Genomic DNA, 26,484 nt, shown 5'->3' with positions numbered 1-26,484 from the left:
TTGCATCTTGGGTGGTATGTTTGCAGATGAACGATGTGAACATCGAAAACATACCACCCACAATGCAACGTAGAAAATAATTCACTTTAAAGTGAACATTTGGACCTGCTAATAGTGCTGTATGAAAATTCAGGGGATGAAAATGATTTAAGTTCATGCATGTGCACACCACATGTAGTAGCAATATGTCCTATTGCTGTTGAGACTCAGAACCACAAACGTCGACCTGCTGGTGACCCCAGAGATGTCAAGAGATCCCCAAAGTCAGAGATTCCTCCTCAGGGCACTACGAAGATGTGTTCATCGTTTCACGGCAATACACCCAATAGTTGTTGACCGACTAATTTACAGATCCGGCATTGCCATCCATGAAGCAAAGCCATGAGCATAGCTAGAAAAAAGAAAAAGCACAACTTCCATTTTACCACAACAATTCTTACCCGTTGCATGTTATTATAATCATAATGTAATATGGAATTTCAGTGGAAAATGGCCAGACTCTGGTGGTGTTTACCTGTGACTGCTCCGCTATTGTCTTCAAATAGGAACACGGCTGAAGGAAACTTGCAGTCGAACAGAAACCAACCCAAAGACAATATTTACATCTCATTACAACACCGAACGAGACTGAAGCCAAATTGGAGCAGTGCTATTATAATTCAGAGCGTCTCAGCTGTTTATGTGGCAATGTCAAGTTTACTATGACAGACCGGAGACACAACAGTTTGAATTCCACCCGGACTCGCAGACTAAACTTCCTCCAGCTCAGAGCCATGAGGTCAGCTGACGCAAGCCTTACTTTATAACAAGTAGGGCAGCAAGCATGCGTCGCTTCTCCGCTGCAAATCAAAAGGCTTCACAGATGGTGCACAGCTCCATGGCCATGAACACATGGGAATCTACCGACACACTTCTGACACTCTCTTAATGTACCATCCTTCAAAGAAGAAGATCTGGATCTTATTCTACTGACAGTTTAGACAGGCAGGAAAAGTGACTGGAGCACTTTCTAAAAAGGACATAGAAGCTATGAGTGTGTGAAAAGGCCATTTATAAACTGCAGGCTGGGAAAGTGGTAACAGGTGCACTGTAAAAAAAACGCCTGTCAAATCCAGAGTAATTTACTGTGTTTGTGAGCAGTGACCTACTGTTAACTATTTCCCAGTAAAATACTGTGCATTCATTCAAATATTACAGTAGTCAAAGCTTTACTGTAAAAATCACAGTAATAAATATTGTACTGTATAAAAACACAGTAACATAAAGTACAAGTGCTGTGGGAAATCACAGTAACCAAGAATCTACTGTAAAACATCATTGTACCCAAAAAAGTACTGTAGAAAATTACAGGAACTAATACTCTACTGTAGTTATGTAGTTATATACTGTTTTTTTCACAGTAAGTTACTTGTCAATGGCTGCCAGTTAATAACTGTGAATGTACAGTGTGTTAAGTTGGAGTGGATGTCAGGTGAACAGGGCTGGCAAGAAAGTCTGGGGTGGAGGGTTTGAGGATGGGAGGTCTTCTTAAAAGACTAAGAAGCAAATTATTTTATGAAAATGACAAACCTTATTAACAACCATCCTCTTTGTGAATTCCCATTGAGTTACAACCAGCAATATAAATCTGGCAAGCTCTGATTAAATTGTATTAAGTGTCAGTGCATAGGGGGAAAAAAAGAATAAGACTAAGACACACCAGCAGTTTAGGTTGTGACAGTTTTATTCAGTGCTAAGAGTCTAGTAGCAGGAGTCGTTGATGCGCTTCATGCTCATGAACCTCATGCCGCTGCTGCCCATGTTCATGAAGTTCCTGTACTCGCCGGGCCTCACGTACATCATCCTGCCTCTGTACTGGGGCTGCTCGTACATCAGCCAGTGGCCGTCCATCACGTTGCAGGACATGCAGTTGGACATGCTGTAACGGTCCTGGATGTTGTCGCAGTCGTCCATCAGCTCGTGACTCTGACCACCGAAGTTCTCCCTCTCGTAGATCTTCATCCTGTAGGATCCTCTGTGCTGTGACGCAGAGGACGAAGAGGGTTGAACTCAGAACACTGAGGAAATAATTGTATTTTCCCGAGATGTCATCTACAGTAAATCTAGCCAGGTGCAAGGTCTTACCATGGGGATCATGCGGCAGGACCTGATGGAGTCGCTCATGCCCATCATGCTCTGGTAGTCGGCGTACTCGCCCCTCCTCATGAAGTACTGGTTGCCCATGTAGTTGTTGCGGTCGTACACCATGAAACAGCCTCTCTCCACCCTGCAGGACTGGCACCTGCTCAGGTAGGAGGACATGTCGGGGCAGTCGCTCATGCACTCATAGGAGCGGCCCTGGAAGTTCCTCTCCTCGTAGAAGGTGATCTGAGGGAGGAGGAAAGTGTTCAGTCAGCACATGTGACGTTTATGAGAGTTACAGGTTTTGAGTTTTTTAGGGCAAATGATAAAAAAACGTTGATGTGAATCAAGCTTTCTGTGGATGTAGTGGTGTTGAGGATAGTTTGGATTTTACAACTTGGTTTACTTTAAAGTGCAGTGTTAAACCTGTAAAAGCTGAGTTTGTTTGGCCTATTTACACATGTAGAAGCTAAACAAAAAGTAATGCTTTGTTTCTGTCCACTGTAAGTCCAAAATCTACTCTTATTGTAGCTCTGTGTATGGTCTTCACCAACTTTTATGAGGGAAATATTCAGCTCTAAACCTGCTTAATCCTCCATATGTTTAGCTGGTCGCTAACTCTGCCCTTTAGTTCATCCGCTTGGTAGAGCTGAGAGAAACGGCAGAGTTGGGTGATAATTCTTTGTGAGTTTTTCGTCTCATTATACATAGTCATTTGATTAATTATTGTTGAAAAAAACATGAATTATAGCAGCTTTAAAGTATATGACTAAATGTGTTTAAAGGCATTTGTAGTTTAGCTGTTCAGTTCTGAAAATGAAAACAATCAGAAGAGCTTACCTTGCTCATGGTGTTCATTCCAGTGGAAGTCATGTTGCTGGTCAGTGGGCTGCTGCTGCTGCTGCTGCTGGTGGTCTTGCTGCTGCTCTTGCTGCTCTTGCACTGAACTGTAACCATACCTGGTTTAACCCTTTGCTTTTATACCTGACTCACAGACTGGCCCTTTTGTTTAAACCCCTGAGTCAGCAACAGTGCCATAGAAATGTACAGAATATGGAGGGATTATCCACATTTCCAAAGGCTGGCGGGCTCAGAAATCCTTTCAGCAGTCACAGAAAGGGTGAAAGGGTTAACAATTGCAGGTCACACCTTGACAGTATGCTGTTTTGTCAGCAAGAACATAGTCACATAGTGTGTCATTTGCAAAGTCACTGAATTTCGCTAGTGGTGCATGTGGAACGTTTTTGTAATTCCACTTTTGTAGGTTTTATGATGACACTCAGTGACTGATCAACATGTAAATGTATATAATAACTTTCTGAAAGTTACAAATGGCAAAAAGAGTAGAGGGTACAAGATTATTTATATTTATTACATAAATAAATGTGTGAGTAATTTTGACTGTATTGTATTGTGAGGTGACATTTAGATATATAAAAACATAATAAGAAATACATGAATTATGGCAAATGATTGCAGTAAATAAATGATAATGTATTTAAAAAAATAAAAGACATCTGATGTTTTTAATCACGCTGCTTACGTCCCTTTACACTGGCAAATCATTTTCTGAAAAGATCTTATATATCTTTGTCAGGCTAAACTTTAGGATATCATCAATATGCATTTTAAAACATTTAAATTGATGGACTGCAAAATATATTATTTAATATAATAATGTAAGTGTGAGGATGAGGATTTTCAGGTTATTTTCACATCCCAATGAAATATGCTGATTAATGCAGAAATATGTCTATTGTAAAAATCACTGAAAGATCACTCTGTATTCTACCAATATAAGACATTTAATAGGAAAACAAATATCAGGAATATGTGAGATTATTTTGTGATAATGAACTCTAATTTTAACTTTAGATCAAATAAGACTATTGGAACATAATACTTTTTATGTGTATTTAACATTGGGTGTTTCGATACATTTTGCTTATTGTAGCAATCACTCAACGGTTTTAGTGTTATTCCTATTTATTTTGGTTTTAAATGGTAAGTATATTACTATTACCTACCATATGAAGGATGAAACGTTGATCTATAAGGAAGCCAACCTTTCAAGATAATTAGCACAAGCCAAATGCTGTATAATAAAATGTAAAAACTCTAGATTTAATATCTAACAGTTTCTTTAATTTACTAATAAACAGTGACACAGTAAATTGTTTATTTTGTGTGTTATTTTTAAGAAGGAAAATTGGCTACAAACTGCATTTTGTTGCACAACTCTGTTGTGACACTAAATAACCTTGTAACTTAAGCGAGCCGGAGGCAAGACACATGGTTCAAGACAGACATACGCTTTGATAAGCTGGCTATCGGCTTGTATTGATGCAAATGTCACCCATTTTTTCAGAAGAAGCCATGTCTCATAGCAAGTTAAGCACATCATCCTATTCAGTTTTCTACACAACAATAATTATAACCTCATATTCACAATAGTTTATTCGACATTTTTACACATAGTTATTAGTGATCAAGGATTTACATGCACAATAAATGGATAATATCAGGCTGCAAAACAATATAGTCAATGACATGTACATGTAATGCAATATATACTATGCGATATGCTGAAACACTTGTTGTTTAGGACTAAGAGACGACGACGGTCCCGCTGCGGTTATTGGGTGCACGTCCACCTCCCACCAGAGGAGGGCGCTGTGAGCGCTGTGCGCGCTGCTCTGCTCTCCGTCGCGACTCTCTTGGTAACAAAATCTGTTGTCAAACGTTGCTAAGGAAGTGATTGAGCTTCTCCTAAATCACCCGCTCTGAATGCTCTGACATCTAACAGTAAACCCAGAGGTAACTTTATTAACCAACGAGATGACAACGGGAGTTACACGAGACGGAAACTACCGATGTTAACGGGGTTTTAACACGATCTTTAAATAAAACCTTCATTTCCAACGTTAGCTGAGCGTCCCTATAACGCGTTACAGCTAGCTGTTAGCTAGCTTTTTCTGACTTCTGTGGGCGAGAAGGTTAGCTGTCAGTGTATGTGTAAACGTGACGTGTTGTGTGGATGATATGTTAGTTAATAGAAAATCACGGAGCTTTTGTAAAGTGACGAAAATTGGATAGAAATGCGGCTTTCTCGGACTCTCGCTAGCTAGCTAATTTAAAGCATAGTTAGCTAGCTGACGCTGCTAGTATTCATTTAACGATAGCTAGTATTAGTTAATAATGTTATCCTTAACTAATGCTGCACGTTTAAGGACTGTTAACGCTGTCTCCGACTGGAAATAAGGTGCCCTTGCATGTTGAACGCGGCTAAAAATAGGCCAACATTTCATTGACTCGTTTTCTGCCCTGTGTGTCCAGGTGCAATGCCAGTTAGCAATGAGCGAGCTGCACCCACCTGACCAAAGCTGCTCTCAGGACATGACGAGAGGATGACTGAGAATGGAAATCACAGCCCGACCCACCAGTCCCGTCCCGCTCCGGGAGATTCAAATGTCAATGACCGCAGGTCACTCAAGACCTCTTTAGTGGATCCCAAGTCCTGCAGGGAACAAGGTGATGCCCACAAACTCACTGCTAGAAATGCAGAGGGAGAGATCAATCCATACCAGCCTCGGCCACCCTCACTACCCAGGCTGTCGAAGTCCAACAAAAGTGTCTCAGTGGAGGAGTCTGTGAGATCCAGGAGGCTGAGAAACAGCCAGGAGAGTCTGAGTGACCCAGTTGAGACCGGCTCCTCCACAGACTCTCTGAGAGAGGACCAAACAGCCCCGGCTCTAGGTGCATTCGTCCCCATCAGGACTGACCAGGACTCCAAAGTGAGATCCCTCTCTGCTGTCACGCCAGCATCCCCGGTCTTCCGGGACAGAGAGAGCAGTCTCTCAGAGTACGAAGGGAGGCCCCAAAGTCAGCAGAGCGACCCCACGGACCACCGAGCGAGGCCCGCCAAGGTGCGTCTGGCTCCGGTGCAACCCACAGGGACTCTGCCCGCTCTGGAGAAGAGCTTTGCATCAGCCACCTTGAGGGCCGCTAATAGGATTGACAGGGATTGTGTGGATTACACTGTGTTGGCCAGAGAGAAACTCGGGGAGAGACTCCACAGGAACCTGAGTGACAGCCAGCTTCTGGAGAACATGGGGTCAGACACTGCCTCTGTCGACTCCATGAGGTCCACCTACAGTGTGCTCAGCCCCATCAGACCACAGGACGTGAGAAACAGGTACAGTAAGCAATGGCACGTCATAACCACGGGGGGGGGGGGGGGTTAATCAACGAGATGAAAGCGGTGATGCCAGGCTGGACGTGAAGGCTCTTTTGTAAGGTTCACTCTTTCCGGTGTCAGAGAGAAGGATTTTAATGAGCGGTCTGTTTCAAGGGGACCTAAGATCCTATACCGCGTCAGAGAATTGCTCGAAAGAAAGTTACTACGCACAGACGCTGCATAACAATTAGGTATAGTATCTTCTATTCACTACAAGCCTCGTAGTATTGATTGTGCCTTCTGATTGGAGCTGATTACCACAGTGCATCTGGAGCTCGGTTCACCATCAGGAGTGAGTGAGGTTTTTACATCGTGTGTTGGCAGTGCTCACATATGGAAGAGAAAATGGACAGATTAACACAAGATCAGAGGAGATGCTTGTTCAGTACAGTCTTTGACAGCAGGAGTGGAGAAAAAAAGGGTCTCAGTCTGTATTCTCAATACACAGTAGGTGCCCGGCAGGGAATAGTATTTTTACTTTTAGATTATTGGCCTTTTTTCGCCTTACTCTGCTTCCCGCCAGGCTCGCCGGCTGCCTTAAGAAGTGCTAATGTTCTTCTCCGATGTGTGTGTGTGTGTGTGTTTGTGTGTGTGTGTGTGTGTGTGTGTGTGTGTGTGTATGTGTGTGTGTGTGTGTGTTTTTCCCCACAGGAGCTTTCTGGAGGGCAGCGTGCTGGGAAGCGGTGCCTTGCTCGGGGCCGAGGAGCTGGACCGCCACTTCCCCCACAGGAGAGTGGGCATCTACATAGCCACTTGGAACATGCAGGGGGAGAAGGTAGCAGGAAGTCGTGACTGCAGCATCTGACGCAAGAACCATTTAAAGTCTTATCACGGGCAAAAATGTAGTTGTAACCCAGTTTCTGTCCTTTTCAGGGGCTTCCATCAAACTTGGATGATCTCCTCCTTCCAACGGACTCTGAATTTGCACAAGACTTTTACATCATTGGGGTCCAGGAGGGCAGTCCTGACAAGTGGGTTCAGTTTCGTTTGAATTTAATCATCATTATGGATTTAAAGTGAGTTATTCTAATTGCCGATTGCCTTCGCATCTGTGTGCAGAAAGGAGTGGGATACCCGTCTGCAGGAGACTCTGGGACCGTACTACGTCATGCTATATGCAGCATCACATGGTGTCTTGTATCTCACTGTATTTGTCAGAAGAGACCTCATCTGGTTCTGCTCGGGTAATAAACTCGCTCCCCGCTTATATCATGTGTGTGTAAAAAAAAAAAAAAAATCCTGATTTTCTGGCACACATTTAGTTGTTTTTTAATTCATCTTTTATTGTCGATTTAAAAAAAAAAAAAAAAAAAAAAAGATTTTGCTGCGGTGACATATTTCTTTAATGGACACCACGCATGCTTTTGTGTTCAAATACATCTGATACACTTTCAAGGCTCTGACACTGACCACGACTTTCTGTGCTGTTGTCTCGCGCAGAGGTGGAGCACGCCACGGTCACAACCAGGATCATCTCTCAGATCAAGACCAAAGGGGCTGTGGGAATCGCCTTCACCTTTTTTGGCACTTCCTTCCTCTTCATCACATCCCATTTTACCTGTGAGTAGGAGGTTTCCCAGGAAAGTCAGGGAGACTGTAGACTGGAGCAGTGATTTATTATACCAAGGGGCTATGATTAGGGAGTCTGCAGACAGGACTGGTTGGCGTTTGTACTAACAGCTTCAGAGGGATGTGGCAACATAGAAGAGGAATATGTCTCTTGGATGCCTAAACAAATAATGTTATAAACACTGTCCAGACATTTCTTTGATAGGCATGTTTTTGTTATAACACGAAGAATAACTGCTTCTTATCTGCATTTTAAATGTTGCAGCATTGACCGCGAGGCAGTCTCGGGTGTTTCTAATTTCTGCTGCTTCTGCTTCCAGCTGGAGATGCCAAAGTTTACGAGAGAGTACTTGATTACAACAAGATCATAGAGGCTCTAGCTCTTCCCAAAGGCCTTCCAGACACCAACCCATATCGCTCCACAGCATGTAAGACTCCCTCATCTTGTGTGAAAGACCTGCAAAGTCCAAACAACTGGGGCGGAGTAGTTTCGGCTCCCGAGAGCTGATCAACAGATTAACCCGCTGCAGTCAGCCTCACATTCCGGGTTAAAATATCCTCTTGTGTGACATTCTGGAAATGGAATAAATTATAATATATATAAAATAATCAATTAATTTCCAAAAGAAAAATGTGACTTAAACAAGGCATTCCTTCATTGGATTCTTGGCTGTTCGCAAATGATTTATCTCTTTGTGTTTGTACTTTTTTTTTGTTGCACTTTTTTAAAAAACAGTTTGAACTTTATTACAAATGGGTTCAGAAGTTAGACCTGAACAAAATGCTACCTCTTCCTCCCAGAAAGGTTTTTAGCTGCAGTACATATAAACTCTTCTTGGTTTTGGCTTTAATGCTGCGATTGACTGCAGAATAAAATGTATTATTATTATTGTACAGTACTTAGTTTTGGTGTTGGTAAGAATAATGGATAGTCGTCTGATGATCACAGGATGTCATTTTGAATTGTAGCTGACGTCACCACAAGATTCGACCAGGTCTTCTGGTTCGGAGACTTTAACTTTCGGCTGTGCAAAGCCCGGGTCGACGTGGAGGCCATCATGAAGCGCACAGTGGGCGGCGAAATGGGCCCTCTGTTGGAGCACGACCAGCTCTCCAAGGAAATGAAGGAGGGTATGCTTGCCTGTTTGAGGCTAAATCTCTGTGAAAACATTTCTCAAAGTTTTTCCCCCATAAAAGCTGTGGTTGTTGTTGCTTGATTGATGATTGATTCTCACCGTGCGAACCTGCTTGTTTTCCCTACAGGTTCAATCTTTAAAGGTTTCCAAGAGGCACCGATACACTTCCTCCCCACATACAAGTTCGACGTCGGCTGCGATATCTACGACACTACTTCTAAACAGAGAACGCCTTCATACACAGTAAGAAGAAAAATAAAATCACTGATTAAAGTCTAGACTGGCCGGGGCGGTTAAAGTCAGCATACTGTGGCTCTCGGCAGGGTTGAACCTCTCTGTGCGTGTTCACAGGACAGGATCCTGTTCAGGAGCAGGCAGGCTGATGACATAAAAGTAGTCAAGTACACCAGCTGCTCCAGCATCAAGACCTCCGACCATCGGCCCGTCATCAGCGTCTTCCAGGTCAAACTCAGGCCCGGCAGAGACAAGTGAGTCCCACTGGCACTTTTTTTTTTTTTTTTAATAGTGAGCAAGTGAATTGTCTCAGTAGCTGGAGGGGTTCTGTTTGTTAGTTTATAAATACGTTTGTCAAACGTCTTGCAAATGTGTGGCAGTTAAAACAAATACTAGGCAGTAAGAATCTCTGGATTCTAATTTGGCCTCATATTTAAATCCAGAATTTTAAAAGTAGTCTTTTCTTTATTTTGACTTCATAAGCCGGGTGTACTACATTTGTGTGTTTGTGTTGTTTAGTATTCCCCTGGGTGCGGGACAGTTTGACAGGAGCTTGTACTTGGAGGGCATCAGGAGGAGGATCACCAGAGAGCTGAAGAGGAGGGAGGCCATGAAGAACCAAAGTAGCAGCAGCAGCATCTGCACCGTCTCCTAAACCCTTAAAGGCGAACTCTCCTGGCCGGAGGGGATTGAACCGTGTCAGAAAGTGGAACGTAAAAGCAGACGGGTGAAGAAAAACACACCAAAAAGGAAACCAGAGTTGTCTTAACTACAGAGCCCAGTGCTGGTCGTGGTAACTGAGCCGAGTGCGCCCTCTGTTGGGAACTGTCGGCTTGTGGCTGTACTTGAGGGCAGGGACCTCGAGGTCAGACACACAGAGGGGTTTGCAGACACAACAGCAGACTGGCCTTTATTTATTAATCCCCCTCTACTCAAACATGACTGAGCTGGAGGCTGCCTCTGCAGTCACATGCTCCAGTGTCTAACCTTAGAGACTCGGTTACTGCGTTATTTCTCGTCATTGTTTTTGTAATTGTTCCTAAAGCATCATGAACAACAATGTTACATTTTTCTGTTTTCAAATGACTTGTGAATTTGTCAACAAATATAATCGTAAAAGAATTAATACAAACATAACAAGCACTTTTTAAATACATTGGTCGATTTTGACTTGAATTTTGTTCTAATCTTGTTTCGCAAGAGGGATATATGACTGATACTACGTTGAGGAGGCTGTTACTACTTGTTACATTCGACTGTTGAATTTCAGGGAGAACCAATGTATTTGACAGCTTTTATTTAACTGGAGGAACTCACTACATTTACACTGTTAACGCCTGTCACTACCTTTTCTCTGATTGGGCCAAGTGATCCTTTGCAACAGACTGTAACTCAATGCCTTACCTTTCATCTCCACTGTACATGTACTTCATGTAAATGACCATATTCATGAATTCCCAGCATGAAGAATAGTCTGCTCTAAAAAAGTGCCTAAGTGTGGTTTTCATTTCCTTAAGACTGTTTAACTATCTGCATATTTTTATAAGTCATCTTGATTTAACATCACAAAATAAAAGATCTAAAACACTTGTTTGTTGGCAGGATTTTGTCCAAAAACTAATATATTGTTATTTATTTACTTGCAAGGGCATCTACACAACCACAAAAATAAATAAAAATAACAGATTTCACTTTAGATTTCAATCTCTACACTTACTGACACCATGACTTCATCGTGGAGGACAAATTGGCTAGTTGTGAGATTTACCACATTTATCCCCAAACATTCCAAGGATTTCTTTGTTAACCATCACTTTGTGTAGAAATCTGGTGTTTGTGACGAGAGACTATGAAGTGCTTTTGTATCACTGGTAAGATTTTCTGCTGTTTTTTTTATCCATCCACTCTGGAAAAAGAGAAGGCTCAAGGTGCAGCTCTGTGAATTGTTTAGAGAGCCGAGGAACACAGTCTAGACACTGCCGCGGATGTTATCCGCTCCCTTCTCGTGCTTATACTTTACCGTCCCAGTGCAAATGCCTTTCATTCATATACTTAAACATAACAGGTTGGTATTGGGGGGTTTGTAATGAAAAAGTAACACTTACATTTTGGCTTTGGGGTTAATTGTTCCTTTAAAACCAAACTCCTGCAAACCACCCCAGTAAATAATGAAATAAGGCTTTCTTGCCCACAATCAATACATACAGATACTCCAACTGTAGTTAGACAATGGTTACTGTAGAGTCAAATGTAACTTTAAAAGCCCCGCTCTCAGAGGTACAGTGGAGAGCACGGGTATTAGTCCCCTCCCAGAGTGAGCTGGATCAAGTTCTTTGGTGGGAGGGAACACTAGTGAAATCTTCCATTCCAGCATATTTACACTGACGTTTGCCAGCGACGACCGGCGCCATGGGAGTCTATCGGAAGAGGCGGTACATGCGGGGCAGGCGTCCGTCCTTGCTGGACAGGGCGGCCTGGATGTGTTCGTACGAGGGCAGCTCCGTCAGGTCACCCAGAGCTGCTACTGCGGGCTTACTGCGCAGCATCTTGGTGGTTACTCTCTTGATGTCGCTGGCCGTCACGTTGCCTAGAAATTATTAGTTGACAAGTCAAAAACACAAGTTTACAAGGAGGGTGAAATAGGAAATAACGGCGATTCAATTTGAATGTAATTTTTCCTCTAACAGGTATTTTAGGACTACTGATTTTGTGCAGTACTAACTTATTAGATCACATAGTTCATGTGGCAGCTTTCTCTTTCCTGTAGAGAGAACCTGGCGACCAACATCTTCAAAAATAACCGGCCTCGACTCGAGGTTCATCATCAACATGGACTTGAGCTGAGTCTTGGCCCTCTCCAGCTCCATCTATTTGGGGGAATGAGAAAAAAAACGCTCTAAGAATGGGACATTTCCATCGTTTCTTTAATCAATAATCAACATTGTTTAAGTTGACATTACCTCTCCTGCGCTGCCTGCCATCTGAATGAACTCTCTGGTTATTATCTCCACCATTTCCCGCACCTAGAGACAAATGTGTGTAATGATAAGAACACAAACATGACAAAAGATCACGTGAATAAACATTCACAACAGAAAGCCACGTGCAAGTGGCGAAAAGAGAAAATCATTTTGTAACCAAGTTTTAGAGGGAGATCTGCAAAAGTTTAAACTTTGATCTGCCAAGCTGTGCTCGGTAATAAAAAGGTACAATAAGACATTTGAACCCTGCTGTACTGAGCCTGTACCAACCTGTCTGGGGTCCGCACTGGCATGGATACACAGCAGACCACTGTCCTCATAGCTATGATGGTAGGCGGTGGCATTGTACATCCAATGATGCCTGCAACAGACAAGGAAAACCAAAAGATGATCAGTGAAACTGACTGGTGTTATGTTAGCGACTACCAATGAGGGAGGTTCCCAACTACTAAAAGTCCTTGACGTTTAAAAGGAAGATGAAGCTTAGAATAGTCGACTAGTTTAAAAGTAAGAAAACACACAGAAAACCGTACAAATTGGGCACAGTTTAATCTATAAAGTAGATTAAACATTTGAAATCGGTCATCACATTGTTCAACAACAAAAAACGTCTTTTAAATTCTGCTGCAATCAATATGCATCTGCTGCGGTCGCCCAGTAAGAATATGCCTCATGAACCCGGTGTGTAGTGTAATATTGGATAAAACGGCAGCGGGGAGTGGGGTCGAAGAAGAGTCACCACTTCATTGAAGCACTTGGCCGCTGGCTAGCTGGTAAACTAGCAAGTCAGGCGACAACCTCCGGTTCTGCCAAATATAGCCAATGCGGAAGTGTCTTTAAACTTGCATTCTCTCTACTGGCCAGACTCCTCCGGTTGCAAAAAGAAGTCTGATTGCATTGTGGTCCTTGAGAGTTGACTACTTCTCACTTGATGTATTGCCTCAGTAAGCATGAGTTTATGGTCTCAATCACAGCTGTGAAGAGCAATGGCTCTACACGGCAACAGCTGAGACGGCATATGTGAATATGTAATTAAAATGTGTACATTCATAAAATGATAAGCTTAACCGACTAGTATTTCTGGTGGCGAGTATTGAGGCTAGCAACGTTTAAAATCAAGATTCCTCCTTAGAATGATCCGAATCGATGCTGAATTGTTTGAGAGACGTTCACCTGTTGAGCACGTTCAGGTAGAGGCGGGTGAACATGCCTTTCCCAGGTCCTCCTGCTGAAAAGGAGCCACCTCCACCCATCATCATGTTGAGCACCGCGAATGGGATGAAGTCATCCTCCTGTGAAGAGAAAACATTTTTTATTTAGGAGCTTGTAGCTAACATGCAACCACCACCTGATTTGAGACTCTTTGGGATAGCAGGCGGCGTGAACACCCACCAGGAAGGAGCAGCTCTCCAGGCCGATCATGATGTGGGTGAGCTCTGGGATCGGGGTGGGGCCAAGGCTCACATCTGACATGTCCTTCTCCATCTAACAGAATAGAACAATAGGTTATTATCCTTCTAGACTCACTGCATATAATCAGTATTCCCCCTTTGAATTCAGAAATGTTCCCAATAAAAACGTTTTTACACAAAAATACTGTGAAGTTACTGCAGTTTCACATTAAACGTCATTCTTCAGCCAAGAGCTTTTTTTTCTATCTCTAGTAAAATATCAAATAATCAGCAAAAAAAAAAAAAGGATGGCAAAAAGAAGTTTCTCAATTCTAATTCTATTGATTTTTTGTGAAACACAATTTTGAGTTACTGGCAAAATGCATTACGCACTTCTCTGGTTGTCTTTCAGATAAATGCTCCCTGAAGGCAACATGCAGGACCGTAGCAGGAACAAATCTAACTTGTAAACAATAAACCAATAAATCACCTTGACGATGCCACCAGTGTACTGCGCAACAGAGAGGTCCACGTTGGCCACGGCAGTTGTTCCCCACACCGGCTTGGCGCCCAGCAGGTATTTCCTGGCACATTCAACCAGCTGCTCGTGCTCGATGCCCACACCCGCCAGCACCATCCGCTCGGGACAGTAGTAGTTACGCAGGTAGTTGTGAAGCACGTTTTTGTCAATCTTGTCCACGTTGTCCACAGGACAAAAGCGAGGCAGTCCGACCGTGTTGCCTCGATATGCGGCCTGGAAACAAACAATACAAGGAGGTTTTTAGACCGGAGGAACTTTACTATAGTTCTAAGAACCGCCGTCTTTGTTGTTCCACACCGCGAGGACTAGGAGCTTGGAATGAAAAAACAGCGACTGGAGAGTCTGTTATGATGATGGTTATAGTTTAGGTAATCAACTCATAAATTATACAGAATAAATACTATTGTTTTTCAGTTTTTTGAAAATGAAACATTAGGTTGCTGTTCTTATGAAATCTTTTCAACAAAAAAAGTACAGCAGATAATATAAAGCCTGAGATTCTGGTAACTTCTGATTACATAGAATTTTGACATTATACATACTGAACAAATAAACAGCTAATCAAAAAGTGTACTTCTCGATGAACCGATTCTTATCTTTAATAATATCCATAACAGCCTCGATGCTTTAGAGGTCCAGGATAAATTTGTTTTGCTGTCACACAAGGAGCTGGGGTTGGAGGGTTTAAACATGTTGTGATGCTGGGACTCACAGCATGGATCATCTCAGTGAGTAAAGGTTCAGGGTCTGGCCTCATGTTTAGATCTTCCAACTCAAAGCGTACTGCCATTCTTGTCATCTCGATCTCGTCATCTGCATGTGGACAAGCACAGACAATTTCAGACAGGCAGTGGAGACACAGACACTGGGCACAGCTGCAATTGATTTGTAAATTGAGTTAAGTTAAATTAAGTCGCTCAAGATATGATAAACTAGAACTTTTTTCATCTCGAAGGAAATTATTGTGCCAGAGTTTTATCAAAGATTACAACAGAAGATTAACAAATGGCAATTAAATAAAAACACAAACATATATGAACAATAGAGTCACAACTATTCAGTGTAAAATAAGTCAAACTGATACCAGTGCAAAATAGATTGGAACAGCAATAAGAGTAAGATAAATAAATAACGTAAAAATTCAACATGAATATAAAAAGCAAATGACAACAACAAAAGATTAAATACAAGAGTAGAAAAATAAAATGTATAAGAAGTAACACTAACACCAGTACTGGTGTGAAGAGTGGACTTACCCAGCAAGCGAGGCTGTAGAACAGCATCAGAGAGAAGACTGACCACCGTGTCCAGACCCTTCACTTCAGCAGACACTGCATACATGGTGGTGTCTCTGCACATCAAAACAAAATCATGCTTCACACGTAAAACAGCTGATTTGCATACTCTTCAACAGAAGAAAGGCCTTGCTCACAAATGGACGGTAACAATACACAAACATTACTTTTATAACACTGAGACCTACATACCTTGATGTCTGGCAGTCACATATCCCTCCGTGTTTTTCCAACGTTAGAAGAATTTCATCTTTACTCCCGTACTGAGCTGTGGACTGAAGATTAAAACATATCAACATCATTTCACTTGCCTCAACATCCTTGACTATGTGGTCTTTACTGTGCTTTACTTACAGAAAAGGCGAGTTTCTCTATGAAGTGTGCTACCCCACTCGGGTACTTTGCTTCATGTCTGGATCCAGAATTTACTAAAACTAAAAAAATAAGAAAGAAAACAAACACATTTCGTCCACTTCAGCCAGATCCCAGAGACAACCGGATGTTATAAATTGCATATATTTGATGTAACTTACTTCCAACTGTGCAGAATTGACCAAACTTGTTTTGGGAAGCGACTTTGAGGCCATTTTCTAGAGTAGTGATCCTGGTCTCATATTTTTCCAGACCATCTCCAGATGCGAATACTGGTTTAGGGATCCCAGGCAGCGGTTCAGACAGGGATATATTTGGGTATCGGCTACCACTGCTGTATTTTCTGTAGGCAGCAATCCCAAACCTTTGAGAAATACAAAGCAATGTTTCTTTAACATGTTTTTAGCAACATTAGTCCAGTTGCTAAAACAGTGTTTGAACCCATAACTTGTGCAAAGGTAGCCAAACCGCAAATCAGGGTTTCTTCAGGATAGTTTAATTGAGGTAATCCACCATCAACCATATACAGCTCTTCTAATGATCAGTTCAGCTACTAAATAAAGGTCGACACAGCTGCCACACATTCAATATTTATGGTCCGCTGCCTCTGGTCTTTGTCCATAAACTTTAATGCTTTATTTCAGAAACTTTTTAAGATTTTGTAGTTCTGTTCTAGGAGCATATTTTTGACTTTCCCTTCATAAAAGTAAAGAATAATTGTCTGTGGAATATACCTGTAATTTGTCTTTAACTTAACATCGTTGTGCATTGTTTAGTTGTTCTATCCCCTGCAGTCAAACGTGGAACATAACAGGAATAAACTAACAATTACACTCAGTTGCCAGTTTATTAGGTACACCTAGCTAAAGCTAATGCAGCATTAATACGACAGTCCTGAATTAAATCCTTCCCACATAACGGTTGCAATGCAGTGACAGCAGTGTGATTGATGATGCAAAACCAGTGTAACCCATTAACACAAAATAGTTTAAACGGTACATTATGATCAAACATTAGATATATATTAAAGTGATAAGTAACGGTTAGTCACATAGTATAACAAAAAGTAACGGGACAGCAATAGAAATACTCCGGCTGACACCACAGCGATTTACTCTGCTGACCAGGTCAACCAGGTGTTCATTTAACACATAATTAGTATTTCTATGTTTACATTTCTCAAACTTTGATCGAAATGTGAGCCTCAATATTTTAACCGACAACCAACATTCAGCTTAGCGTGTCAAATCAAATAAACCGGAAAAGTCCAGCTAAATCACCCCAGAATGAAATACAGTCTTTATCCTAAATAAAGTAAACTGCTGGTGACTTTATTTACTCGTGACGTCACATTAACCATCCTAACAGCAAGACCCCAGCTCTTTTTTTGACGGCTAGCACTTAGCATCGAGCTAACCCAGCGAGCTAACGCTAATCGTGGTGAGGAGGACGTGGAGAAGTTATGACGCTGCAAACGTCAAGGAGAGACAAGAAACCGGCATTACTGCGGGTCCTGTTATTGCTGTTCCCCGTTTATAACTCGAGTGTGGCGCTGACTTAAGAGCATCTCTTTTCAAACTCAAATCTACCTTTGAACGCGACTCCAGGTTTTACACCTCGACATGTGAGTCGCCATCTTGGATACTCTGTGACCAGCCGGTGACCCGGATAATGATGAAGGTTTTCTAAAGCACTTCCGCCGCAAACACACCTTCAAACGACCCCTCCCCTTACTGACTGTAAACATCAAACAAACAAGCAAACAAACGACTACATTTTTATTTTATTTTAAAGGCAGTCCGAACACTTCTGTGGGTTGGTAAGATTATACTTCAGTGCCGAAACAGAACATGATACTGTAAATTGATGACTCGAGTCCCAGCTCCAAACAGGTACATATTTAAAAAAATCTGTGTTTTGTTCCAACCTGGAAAGATTTCACTGTTTTTTTTTTCTTTAATGTTTACTAGTAGTCGCCACTTGTGAGGCGCCTCTAAATTCCTGCCTATATATATATATGTATATATATATATATATATATATATATATATATATATATGTATATATATATATATATATATATATATATATATATATATATATATATATATATATATATATATATATATATATATATATATATATATATATATATACTAACCACATTTTTCTCCAGTGCACCGATCACAGGTCCCCTTGGCCTTCCCCACGCTTTGTGTCACTTTACGATTGGCTAATGATCAAATAGTGTGCTTACTGAAAGCTGCTTGCAAAGATGACAGTTCATTAACCCTAAAACAACTCTTGTGTCTTTGGACTCTAGGATCTAAAACGGAACAATTGATCTTTTAGGGCCAGGAGCATTTAGCGACACGTCACTGAATCAATTCTGACGTAGAAGTAGGCCAGCTCTCAAATAACGTTACCACTTCCACCTGATTTTAAAACATTCGAGAGCTGCAGGGGGATTTAACGGGACGTTGACGAGCAGCAGATTCGACTAACTAAGTGAATGACATTCGATTACTCCCACAATGTTCTCCCTCTTGCAAGTCAGCACAGTTTTATGGTTGATTTCTCAGCTTTCACGCTGCAGCTCGTCCTATGAGCTCCAGGACACATTCCACACTCTGAAAGAAGAGAACATCCACATGCAGCACAGACTGGAGAACCTCACCCGGGCTCTCAGAGACTTGAAGCATCTGCTGAAAGGTAGCAGAGTTATCTTGATATTACATTTTAAATGGGTAAACTCTCAGAATCCATAACCATTTGTTTCACATTTAACACAGTTTCCGGGGGAGAACATAGCTCTGAATTCCTGGACGTCTGGAAGGAATGGTCCCAACACGGTAAGGGGAAGTGTGACATGATGAAGCAGAGTTTTGGTGGGCTACATATGTCTTTGTGTTTTCCAGGCATTAGTGTTGAGACTCACCAGACGTTGGAGCAGGCCCTCTGTTTCACTGAGCTCCATGGAGTTGCCCAGCCCGTCTTCATCACTTCAGGATTCCTCCTCTTCCTCTCACCATTCGTCTCTATGACTCTCCTGCTGCTGCCCTGACTCCAAAACGCCGACACCGTTCAACAAATCCACCTGGATCTCTGAGTCCAAATTAGGAAAGTATTAATAAATGTAATTATTATCCAACAGTTAATCATTGGAATGCAGGAATAGATTGTATACTGTATATTTTTTAAATAAGCCACTGAGTTCTTTTTTTAAATAACCAACAAAAAAATATCTGGAAAATCTAAGGATTTGACATTTTAATTAATCTGTTGAACTTTTCAGTTGTATCCGCTGTAAATGCTCTCTCCATACATTATGATCTCAATGTTGTTTTTCTCAACTGTCCCTCAGACCCTACTGCTGTACTGTATGTGTTTTAATAATAATAATAATTGAAATTCTTTTGATCAAATTTCTTCCCCTTTTTTTCTGACCATATTAAAGTCCCATTTATATTTCTACATTGCTTCAATCCATTGATTGATGGGACATTTTAGCCAGTATCGGAGATCTATCACATTTTCTCACCTTGGCTCAATCATGTTCATCCCTTCTTGTCTTTGTTTGAGCAAGTGTGCACAAAACAGAATAATCAATGTACGACAGTTCAAGGATTCAATGGAAAAATTAAAAAATTCAAGACAAAAAGTTAGAAATATATTTCACAAGACAGAAAAGTCACAAGGATTTAGTGAAGACAGTGTGCTAGAGAAGCCCAGAGGTATCATATTGACAGTTACTTCTATAGCCAATGGGTCTTCACCACAAAGAAACCTCTTCTAACATCTGCGTTAAACTGTGCTCTCACACAGATTATTTCGGCAGAACTGGGATGCTACACCTCCTTTGGTGGATTTATGTGTTTGATGTTGTCCTGAATCCAACAATGTTGCATTTCGCCTGCTAAATCAGTCTTTGTCTGCTTAATTAAAATGACCCTTCCTGCATAGATTATAAATCGGTGCATTTGTACTTTCATTTCCATTTGATTATGCTGAATGGATCGTCAATTTACATTTGCAAGGACTTCATCTGGCCCCAGTACACATGTGGCAAGACAGTGTCTTAGCTGCAGCCATGTATGTAAATAAATGAGACAGAAGCTACTGTATGCATCTGCTTTTTATGTACTCTCCTCCCGTTTTATACTTAAGAAGTCACTTTATGGTTGAAACAAGACTAAGAGTCCACAGTCATGCCAACAGCTATCTGGGGCTGTACTGAGGCACAGTGATATTTTCAGCTAAATGCTAACGGCGCTGATGTGAATGTCATCAGTTTTTGGAATTAAGACTTTGACTTTAAGGTGGTGATAGATGAGAAGTCACAGCATCATCAAAGTGGATGCAATTCATCCTGAGGAGGACATGAATGTTTGCACCGAATTTCATAATAAATAGTGTCATTTCACTATTGTAATTGTATAAATGGATGATCATATATACCTATGAAGATACTTATTTTGTGTGTGTTCCTTTGTTGTTGTTTTTCTACCATACATGTGAGGGGTGGGAAGAGGCGGGTACGGTTCCTGTTGTTAACTGCTTCAATGTTTTGTCTCTTTTCAATCAATCTTTTCAGTCTAAGTCAGTTTGTGCCAAAGGGAGGGAATTCTGAGAGATTGCGTTTAAGAAAATGGGATGGATGAAACATGATGCCTTCGTCCACGATTATTGATGGCACGGAGGCATGAAAAGAAGTCAGAGGAGGACCACAATCATTAAGATTCCTCATCTAGGAACCATGAATGTCTGTACAAAATGTTGTGTGGTGATGCAGACTGTGTGATAGTGTAGAAGAACAAGCCAAGGGGCCTTGACAGATTCTTTGTATTGAATCAACCTCATCTGGTTAAGAAAAACGTACACTTTTTAAATCCAGTTGGAAGAACTTGACAACATCAGTATTGGACCTTGTGAATGCTCTTGTGGCTGAAAACAGTTGAACAGATTATAGCAGCAGATGAATGGCAATATTTTTAGAACGACGTGTTCAAAAATCAAATATGGGTGTTATCCTAGTATGTCTATATGCAGATAAACATTTTCTAATATCATACTTCTTCACTCACTACAATCCGTGTACTTTTGGCATCACATTTTAATTCACTGTTTTGTGTGGAGAGTGTAGTATTTTATAATTTGTCTGCTTCTGTTTATTTTAAATAATGAGTATTAATGGTTGTGTGCTTCATTACAGCTGTTGTCTTTTAATGAGAATTCACAGCGTGTGTGTGTGTGTGTGTGTGTGTGTGTGTGTGTGTGTGTGTGTGTGTGTAGGTGGGTGTGTGTAGGTGGGTGGGTGTGTATGTGTATGAAAGGAGGGGGTGGAGGTTGTCTAGTACATGTGTGTGTGCGGCCGTTCTCTCTCAGCTAGAAGCGCTGCAAATGCATCAACAGAGGTTGTGCTTAGACTACAGACTACAGACTCTGACTGAAGACGAATGGGCTGATTGTAAAGCAACACAGAAAGAAATCCTTGGACACGTGCAGAGTAAGTATCAATACTCTCAATGATCCTTCAATGAAGTGGATGAAAATGTGTTGCAACATGAACATCTTGTGAATCTTGTCTTGCATTAAGTCGGAAGTGCTTTTTTTGGGGGACTACTTACCAACGTACCGTTATACTGAATATTTAATTTGTGTGTTATTTATCGTTTTCAATCACATGCAAATTAAGCTCTCATCTAGTTTCTGATGGCACCATCCAGTATTGTTTTTGCACAACATGCACTGAACCGGCATCGAAACCAGCACTAAATGTGTTCTCTTGTTTATCTGTTAAATGCATGTAAGCAGTTTACAGTGCTAAATTCATCTGGTAGTTGTAGTATGGATGATCATCAGGATGATGATAAAAGAGACTGCAAAAATAACAATGGTTGTATTATTTCCAAATGATTTTTCTGAGAACCCATTGGCAATAAAACTAACCAAAGACAATAATGACATGCAATGCAGGATGGAGTAGTTCAAATTATAGCGTTGTATACTGCAGCTATAGCCCCTTTTAGTCCAGTTTACAGGCAACCATTTCCTTATAAGTAACTGCCAAACAGTGTCGTTAAAAAATGTTCTCTTATTTTTGCGTAAAACAACATTTGTAGAAATGCAACAATGTGCATTACGTTTTGTCACCTGGTCTGTATTATAGTATTTCACAGTACAAAGATGGGTTGCATACTAATTCAGCATCTCCACTCATTCTATTATTTAATTTAGAGATTAAGTAAATAGAAAATAAATATTGTTATGCCTTTGACAATCTCTATTAAAAGAAAGAGCGTAAGAGTCAGTGTGTGGGCTAAAAACCTCATAATGACATGCTAAACTGTGTAAATGATCTGTTATGAGACAAACAAATACACACCCACGGGCTCTCAGCATCATTTGAGTATAACCAGCCGCTGAGCCAATTCAAGCAATTCATTGATGGGTTTAGTTCAACAGTGATGACTAATGTACTAATGTCTGAACTCAAGGTGTTGTGTTTGCATTTGGTCAAGCATGTCATCACTGGTGGGACACACATTATCACATCCTTTGCTTTCTTTTGTTCTCTAAAAGCAGCAGGGCCAGGAGACGATTATCAAATATGCTGATGCTGACATATGTTTTTATAAACCTCAATATTGATCTAGGGGTGGACGATACGTTGTTTATTCATTCATATTTTAGTAAAAAATTTAAAATTGGAACATTTAAACCGGATGTTTTCAAGACAAGTAGAAGACAATTAAGTTTCATAATAGTATGACCACCAGATTTTCACACAATAAGTATGTTTCCAGCCACGTCAATGCCAGAGGGAGAAAAACGAGTTGAAATATCAAAAACAAAACATCAGATAGAATCAGTAACTTTCCTCATAATAAATGCAGTATTTTCATCGTGTCTGTTTCCAACGGATTGAGGTTTAGCTGACACTCTTCTCATAATCTCGTTGCGCCCTCTTCTTCCGCAATAATTTAGCGACACCAGACTGGAGATCTAGCGCTAACGTTTTTTGTTAAACCTGCTGAAGTGATAAATTAGATACAAAACATCTCTTTATGTTATTCTCTGGTCTCTCTGTGCAGCGTTCACACTCTTGCAAAGCACACCGAACCCGTTCATTTAATCACGAATGAGTCTCTTGAGGTCAAAATATGTCTTTGGAATGTTTCCCTTCAATATCTCCTAATGTGCAAATTCAGCATTGCATGCAAAAAATATGTGGCACGTTCAAACAATAAAGGATCAGCCCTTACATGGCCATATTGAGGATCATGAAAGCCTATGTGATCAGACGGGTAGCTTTCCTTGCAGAGGACCAATAACTGATCTTCATAGTACAAAGCTCCGCAGCCTCTTTTCATGTCACTTTCATTGAGTGGAGGGTCACAGTGGGAGCTCTATAATGTGTCTGGGCCCTTTCAAGGGACTAAATAGGACAAAGCTGAGCTTGCTGCGGTGCCACAGACTCACAACCAAAATAGGAATAAAGCAAAGCGAAAAGGGAGGGGAGGACATTAAGAGCAAGAGGGAGAGTGATGTTAAATTCACCTGCTGAATACATTTGCTCGAAACTGATCAAAAGTGAATCTATGCATACGATTGTGGAAATGACAGCAGTTGTATGTGGTAATGGTGCAGTGAGAGTTCATGAAAAAAAATTAAGGATGAAGTCATATTCATATATAATTCATTACCTTGTGCATGTAAGTACATTGATATAGACATGCTACGACTGCTTTCGGGTGATTTTCACCTGAGTAAGACTAGCAATAGTCTGCATCAAAGTACATGACGACACAGGGTGAAATTTGCCACATTTCCAATGCATACTCTTTTATGTGTGCACATTTTCAGTCGACAACATGGAGGAAGCTGTGTGGTGGTTTCCTCAGGGAGCTCTGGAGTAGGATGCATGTCTGTGTCTCCATTTGGACGCCTCCACAGATGACTTCCCACCTCTGCCTATTCATCCTGTCCAGCTTGGCGGTCTCATCCGAACTGAGTGAGTCCATGTACCGAGATGTCTGCTGTCCCTTAACACCATGCCTGGTGTCAACAGAACAGTTCATGGTCATCTGATTGTCTCTAACATCCACGTTCCTGTTTATACTGCAGGTTTGGAGGATGTGTTCTTCAGTCCCCAGGACCAGACAGTCAGAGAAGGAGAGGGAGTTTTCTTCCAGTGTGTGTCAGGGGAAAGTTCACCTCCTGCGAGCATCACCTGGCTCAAAGATGGGACACTGGTCACAAGAGGGAGACACATTCAGGTGAGCTCTGAATGACTGTCAGCTCCTGCTCTCTGTTTCCTACAACACTCGGAGGAATCAGATAGTGACGAGGACGAAACAAATTTACTGAATTTGTAGAGCAACCTATTGCTTAAGGTACATTTGAAAAAAAAAAAGCAGATCCAGCTCTAAGAAGGGTTTGTCATTGGGTGACAGAGAAATACAATATAAAGCTGTGGGGTCTTTTGTCTCACTACAAACAGTTCCACCTTCTCCTGTCTGAAACAAGTCCAAATTGGACTCAAATACATCCTTGAACATCTGCAATATCACACTTATGTGTGAGATAAAAATGCAAGACATTTGGTGGAACAATAGATGGCTGTGTCACAGTCATTCCAGTGAGCCAGCATGCACAATGCCAGAGTCCTGGTCCACCTAAATGGAAGAAGGTCATAACAGGCTGCTGTCCCCACTGTCTTCAGAATTTCCAAGCCTCAAATAGCCTCTGAAAATCCTGTGTGAAATATAGCACAAACTCCCCTTGCCCGATCTTTTGTTTAATCTGGGCAAAACTACTATGCAAATTGATATATGTGTGTACTTTTCGACCGAGATGTATTATTCGGCATGCTTTAAACTTTATGGTTGTTATTATTCAGGGCGAGTATGGAGGTGGTAACCAGAAGAAGACCTCGGGTACTCTGCATCTTTTCAACGTGACATTAGAGGACGATGGGATATACACGTGTGTCACACACAGTCTTTCACTGAACATCAGCAAGAAAAGCAGCCCAGCTAAACTCACTGTGCAAGGTGAGTGCATGCACGTGTGAAAACTTGTTATCTTGGATTTCCTAATTCCTCTTTCTTCAAAGCAGTTGCATGTTGTATCAGTATTGAAACAGGGCAGCATTGGCAGATCACTAGTATTACAAAAATGTCACTTTAATTGAAAATGTCTCTGAAAAACTAATTGGAAGCAAGAGAAATGATTGCTTCCCCGATTGAAGGACTTTTATTCAAGTCCTTCAATCGGGGAAGGAATAATAAGAGTCAGCACGACATTAAAAGTCTCATTTTTAATTAAATTTTCTGCAGTGGGATTAATATCTTAAAGCGTTGTCCCTCTACCTTGCAGGTGTCCCTAGGCTGCAGATCATCCAGGGCCCTGACAACATCACTGCTGCCATGGGAACAGAGGTCTCCATGCACTGTGCTGCCCGTGGCTTCCCTGTTCCCATGGTGCACTGGTTCAAAGACGGCTGCCTCCTATCGAACTGCTCGTCCTCGTTCAGCCTCCAGAACAATGGACAGCTGCTCACATTCAGGTCCAACACTGCATGGGACAAGAGGAATATTAATTCTGTATTGTCAAATTGTAATGATGAACTGTAAAAACGATGTAACAAGTTGTGATCCACGTCGTCTGGAGCTTTTATATTGCCGGACTGAATTTAAATTCTCATTTCTGGCCGTGTTCACCAGGAATGTGACCAGGGAGGACGAGGGCTCGTATCACTGTGAAGTATCCAACCAGAGAGAGTCAATCAAGTCTCAGCCCGCCTTCCTACTTCCAGCCGGTACTGTACCGACGTCTACAGTAAACTAAACTGTTTAGCGTCACATTTTTAATACAAGTAATTCATTTTCACAATGAGTGAAATTTGTTGTTAAAACAAATTAGACACATTGCAATATCATGTGCAATATGCAAGTCCTGTTATGTTAGGTAGTAGTGGAAAGTAGTAGTGAGGTCCAGGTAATATCACAAAACAGTTTGCAATACTCTCTTTCTCAAACAGGGAAATAAATACTAACTGAATCAAAGTAACTTAAATGAATGAGAATGATTTGGGGCCTTTATAAGCAAAATCCTCTCATGATTGTTTTCACTACTTTTACTCACTCAACATGACTCTTGATGCTTTTGTGGTTCGATACGGAAAATGTGAAAAGTACATACTCAGTCGATTCGTACATGTTGTGTTTCCAGAAATGGACTGGAGTTTCATCCAGCAGCCCGCAAACCTGACGGTGAAGAGAGGAGACAATGTTACAGTCATCTGCAGGCCTCCACGCAGCCGACCAGCAGCTCAGGTGTCCTGGTTCAAAAACAACCAGCTTCTCACCCACACAGCTCATGAGACTGTGCTGTCCAGTGGAGACCTCTTCTTCCACAGGTTTGTGTGCATGTATGCGTGTTTAAAGACATGCCATTGGTGCAGTTTTGTTTGTGATAGTATCTCATTACTGCCAATAAAGCCAACAATATACAACATCAGCGTTTCTACAAGCGCGTGTCTTGACTTTACTCTCTGCAGTGTGCAGGAGTATGACGATGGGAGCTACTTCTGCAGGGCCTCC

The 26,484-nt window shown here is 41.4% G+C and overlaps 3 protein-coding genes across 3 annotated transcripts; 1 reads left to right on the top strand and 2 right to left on the bottom strand.

Annotated features, from left to right (window-relative positions):
* Window positions 1–1,740: 1,740 nt before the first annotated feature.
* Window positions 1,741–2,994, bottom strand: LOC306739898 (gamma-crystallin M2-like; the record flags this gene model as incomplete). The annotated part of the gene is made up of 3 exons (XM_079221970.1): window positions 1,741–2,019; window positions 2,125–2,367; window positions 2,962–2,994. The coding sequence occupies 3 exons, from the start codon at window positions 2,992–2,994 to the stop codon at window positions 1,741–1,743; spliced, it is 555 nt and encodes a 184-aa protein (XP_079078096.1).
* A 2,534-nt stretch (window positions 2,995–5,528) lies between these two features.
* inpp5e (inositol polyphosphate-5-phosphatase E) lies at window positions 5,529–9,974 on the top strand (the record flags this gene model as incomplete). The annotated part of the gene is made up of 10 exons (XM_079222945.1): window positions 5,529–6,316; window positions 7,010–7,133; window positions 7,232–7,329; window positions 7,418–7,542; window positions 7,799–7,918; window positions 8,248–8,355; window positions 8,897–9,058; window positions 9,191–9,306; window positions 9,415–9,551; window positions 9,817–9,974. 10 exons carry the CDS (start codon window positions 5,529–5,531, stop codon window positions 9,950–9,952), a joined length of 1,914 nt encoding a protein of 637 aa, XP_079079071.1. The 3' UTR covers window positions 9,953–9,974.
* A 1,710-nt stretch (window positions 9,975–11,684) lies between these two features.
* pmpca (peptidase, mitochondrial processing subunit alpha) lies at window positions 11,685–17,549 on the bottom strand. The gene is made up of 13 exons (XM_079221815.1): window positions 17,467–17,549; window positions 16,039–16,241; window positions 15,860–15,939; window positions 15,698–15,780; window positions 15,467–15,561; window positions 14,923–15,023; window positions 14,160–14,423; window positions 13,671–13,763; window positions 13,452–13,570; window positions 12,549–12,639; window positions 12,258–12,320; window positions 12,020–12,164; window positions 11,685–11,884 (listed from the first exon to the last, which is right to left on the bottom strand). The coding sequence occupies exons 1-13, from the start codon at window positions 17,511–17,513 to the stop codon at window positions 11,715–11,717; spliced, it is 1,554 nt and encodes a 517-aa protein (XP_079077941.1). The 5' UTR covers window positions 17,514–17,549; the 3' UTR covers window positions 11,685–11,714.
* Between the last annotated feature and the right edge of the window lie 8,935 nt (window positions 17,550–26,484).

Source organism: Taurulus bubalis, assembly GCF_910589615.1.
Source record: "Taurulus bubalis genome assembly, chromosome: 8".
In the NCBI taxonomy this organism is placed as follows: domain Eukaryota; kingdom Metazoa; phylum Chordata; class Actinopteri; order Perciformes; family Cottidae; genus Taurulus; species Taurulus bubalis.
This window is presented reverse-complemented; position numbering and strand designations above follow the sequence as displayed.

What these genes read in the sequence shown, in the direction of transcription:
- pmpca (XM_079221815.1), bottom strand. Translation starts at nt 17,513, where the DNA reads ATGGCGACTCACATGTCGAGGTGTAAAACCTGGAGTCGCGTTCAAAG. An exon ending in CCAGTGCGGACCCCAGACAG is followed by an intron (nt 12,321 to 12,548) that starts GTTGGTACAGGC and finishes ATTTGTCTCTAG; the next exon opens with GTGCGGGAAATGGTGGAGAT. An exon ending in TGAACTATGTGATCTAATAA is followed by an intron (nt 11,885 to 12,019) that starts GTTAGTACTGCA and finishes AATAATTTCTAG; the next exon opens with GCAACGTGACGGCCAGCGAC.